Source organism: Myotis davidii, unplaced genomic scaffold (genome assembly GCF_000327345.1).
Source record: "Myotis davidii unplaced genomic scaffold, ASM32734v1 scaffold64, whole genome shotgun sequence".
Classification (NCBI taxonomy): Eukaryota; Metazoa; Chordata; class Mammalia; order Chiroptera; family Vespertilionidae; genus Myotis; species Myotis davidii.
Genome location: NW_006296226.1, coordinates 4430499 through 4434300, shown reverse-complemented (window position 1 = coordinate 4434300; position 3802 = coordinate 4430499). Strand labels below are relative to the sequence as shown.

Sequence of the window (3802 nt, the reverse complement as noted above, 5' to 3'; positions counted from 1 at the left end):
TGTGGGTTTGATCTTTGAGCCCATTGGTCATGCACCAGTAGCGCCACACATTCAGGGCATACCGCGTGGCTTTGGTAGTATTTGGGCTTACTGCACTGGTACACAGATCATTCAAGTCATCATTAATATTAAATACAGGAAATTTGTTGAGCTTAGTAGAATACGCTAGAAACAGAAAAAATGGAAGGTATTAAAATAATGTGCCATTCCCTTCTTTAGAAAATTGTATCTTGGGTTCATGCTAAATAACAGAAAACTCCTAAGAGATAACACTTTCAAAATATGAAATTTCTATCAAGTATACATATATTAGGATAAGTATAATAGAGAACAATATTTCTAGCATGAAATCAATGCAATAACCTTGCATTTAATCCCAACAATTTTGCTATACACACTAATTGATGCACGAATGCAGGCATTCCAATAAAAAAAAAAGGGGGGGTGGAGAATGAAGGCAGAGAAACAAAGAATGTTCTATCTAAAAATTTCACTGGAAAAACAACAGCACTTCTATTAATAACAACAGCAAAAAGAAGACAAGTTCCTCTCTCCTTACCCTCAGCTTATGAAGAACTGTTATTTCCCTGTGATATATAGTCTCAAATGTCTTATGTGCCATCCTGGGCAGCCTTGAATTAAATGGTGTCAGCATATTTCATTAATTCTTCTCACAAATTAATAAAGAGAGAGATATCTGAACCCTGACTCCACAACTCATCATCTAACTTAGAATCAGAATTCAAGGGCAAGGGAGAGAAATATTAGGGGAAGGTAGAAAAATACTCTGGAAAAGCTCACATGGTTTCAGAAAAAGGGAGCAGATAGATCTTAAATTGCAATCGCCAGATTACTTCAGATGAAAACTGGTTTTCTTCCACGTATCCACCTAAGTATTGGTTGCCAAAGAGATAAGTCCATAACCATTAGTGGGCCCTTCCTCCTACTCAGTGATCTACTAAAACCAGGATTAAACTGTTCAAATCATGATCTTTGGCTAAAAACAAACAAACAAGGTAGGCCACCTCAAAGTAAAAATGCCAACTAGTACTTTATATCTAATGGTTCTCTTTCTCTAGAATGTTTCTATATTCAAACAAGGAACTAAAGGCTCAGAAATAGCAAAATGAAAAGTTAATTCAGTTAGCAAGGTGATCTGCAAATTGGCTTACTCTGCCTAACTTGCCTCAACTTTCACGGCTCCCACTGAGGCATGTGCCTACACCCAGGACACGCACACCACACCTTCCCCACACTTAGCCTGCGACATCTCCCATGGTCGTTGTACCAATCAAAAGTGGTCTTTCTTTCATTTCCAATTCAAGCTCACTTCTACGTAATCCTTCCCCACACTACTGAACTTCCTTATTCTCTCCTTCAGTATGTCTCACATTGGCTTTATTCCAACGCTAGAAAAGCTATCAGTGGCAACCGAGTCATGTAGGTATATTTCTCTCATCATCCGCATAAACCGAGATAACTTGTATTTTCTGGGACTCACTTGATATTAATGGAAGGATTCTAGTATAAAATGTATTATTGTTATATCTAGCACTAACTCAATGTTTACTAGATGCCAAAAGTTATGTAAATTATCTGTAAGCTCTAAGCAACCCTAATGCTATACCGATGTTACAAATAAGGAAACGAAACCTGATACACTTAACAGCTTCATACATCACTCATACAATATTTACTGAGATACACTCTCTGGGCCAGGCCCTGTGCTGTCCCAAGTCATGGAGTTAGCAAGTGAGAGTTGGGGTTTGGACCTGGGTCCCGCTGACTCCATGCTCTGGAACCAGATACTCCAGGGATAAAGTTCTCAGTGAAGAATGCAATTTAAATATTAGCTGCGTATAAAAAGTATATGCTGCCCCCCCCCACATCTTTTTTTCCCCCCCCCCATTTACTCAGATTCACCTTCAGCAAGGAAAACGAAGTCTGATTTATTTGGACAAACACTATGTAGATTTTTTTAAAAAAACAACAAAAAATGGCATTCTCTGCAACACAGCCCAGCCCCATCACTTCGTTACAGCGTAAGTATAGAAGAGACACTGTAAGATAAGATAATAAATTGAATTATTATGTTACATGATGACGTGATCTTAAATAATCTCATTTTAATCACAGGACAGACTGCACACTGAAAATGGAATCTCTGTTCCTATGAAGTTTTGCCAATTGGCCCATAATATTCTGTATTGGGAAAGGATTCCATTCAGCATCGTATATTGTGTTTAGTTACGTCCTGTTTCTCTGTCTTTCATTGGTTTTCCTCACACCTGGTGTGACCTGCCTCTTACATGCACGCAGATGTCCTTATCCACTCAACATACGGCACCCTGCAGGGGCCATGCTCCAAACATGGACACCTTTCTCCACTCACAGCCTGAGTGGGAAGCCCTTGTACATGGAAGCCTGGTCATACTTCTTGAAATGACGCCTCACACCCGGCCATGCCCAGGCGTGGAAGCCCTACACGCTTCAGTAAGGCTCTGACTTCTCTCACAGGGTTTCTCCCCAGTTCTCCCACTGCTGTATGGATGCCCTCCTCACCCTGCTCAGGCTATCACCCCACATACCTGGCTACCTCTCCGTGGGATGCTTCTCTCTCCCAATTCGAGCTGTTACCACTTGCCAGATTGTCCTCCCTCTGAAATACAGTTCTTGCTTTCTGCACCTGGTCAGCTTCCTACCCGTTCACTGAGCCATTCCCCTATGCAGATGCCTTCCCTACCCTTTTCAGGCTTCACGCCTCACAGTGGTTCTCAACCTTCTTAATGCCGTGACTCTTTAATACAGTTCCTCATGTGGTGACCCCAACCATAAAATTATTTTCGTTGCTACTTCATAACTGTAATTTTGCTACTGTTATCAATCGTAATGTAAATATCTGATATGCAGGATGTATTTTCAGGGGTCGCGACCCACAAGTTGAGAACCACTGCAGCCATTATAGCTCCTTCAGTGCACACATACGCCAGGATAAATGTCTACTTTGCTCTCTCCACCAAGAGCTTTGAAACTGCATATTTCATGAAAAAAGAGGGGAAGAAGTCTATATAATGCACTAAGAAAACTTTCTAAAAAATCCTTAAAAATGTATATAAAAACCTAATACATGAATAGTTATACCATGTCCCTGGGTGGGAAGGCTTAATATTATAATGTTTACTTTTCTCAAGTAATCTTCTATGCAATGTAATTATAATTAAAATCCTCTTTTTTGTTGCTACTTGTCAGGTTGATTCTAAAGTTTATCTAGAAGCATAAATGCACAAGAAAATGGAGGCAATTTTGAAAATAATAACTGGGACACCAGGGAGAGATTAATGGGGGGAAAAGGAGATATATATTATACTTTACACAATAAAGAATTTAAATTTAAAAAAACAACCTCAATAAATGTTTGTTAAATGAATAAAATAATAAAAAAATAAATGCAAGTCTAATCTAAGATCAACAAAAAGGAGGCAAGAGCATACAGTGGAGTCAAGACAGTCTCTTCAAGAAATGGTGCTGGGAAAATTAGTCAGATACATGCAAAAAAATAAAACTAGACCACCAACTTACACACAACACACACACACAAACCACAACTCAAAATGAATAAAGGACTTAAATGTAAGACAAGAAACCATAAAAATCTTAGAAGATTCCATAGGAAGCAAAATATCAAACATATGTCATAGCAATATTTTTACTGATACAGCTCCTAGGGCATTGGAAACTAAGGAGAAAATAAACAAATGGGACTACATCAAAATAAAAAGCTTCTGCACAGCAAAAGAAACCA

General features: G+C 38.9%; 1 protein-coding gene across 1 annotated transcript in view; it reads right to left on the bottom strand.

Annotated features, from left to right (window-relative positions):
* Positions 1–3802, bottom strand: part of KIAA1958 (KIAA1958 ortholog) — a 59270-nt gene that overhangs the window by 11799 nt on the left and 43669 nt on the right. The window contains exon 3 of the mRNA XM_006771191.2: positions 9–165. Within this exon, the coding sequence (XP_006771254.1) occupies positions 9–165 (157 nt within the window). The remainder of the gene's footprint in view (positions 1–8; positions 166–3802) is intronic.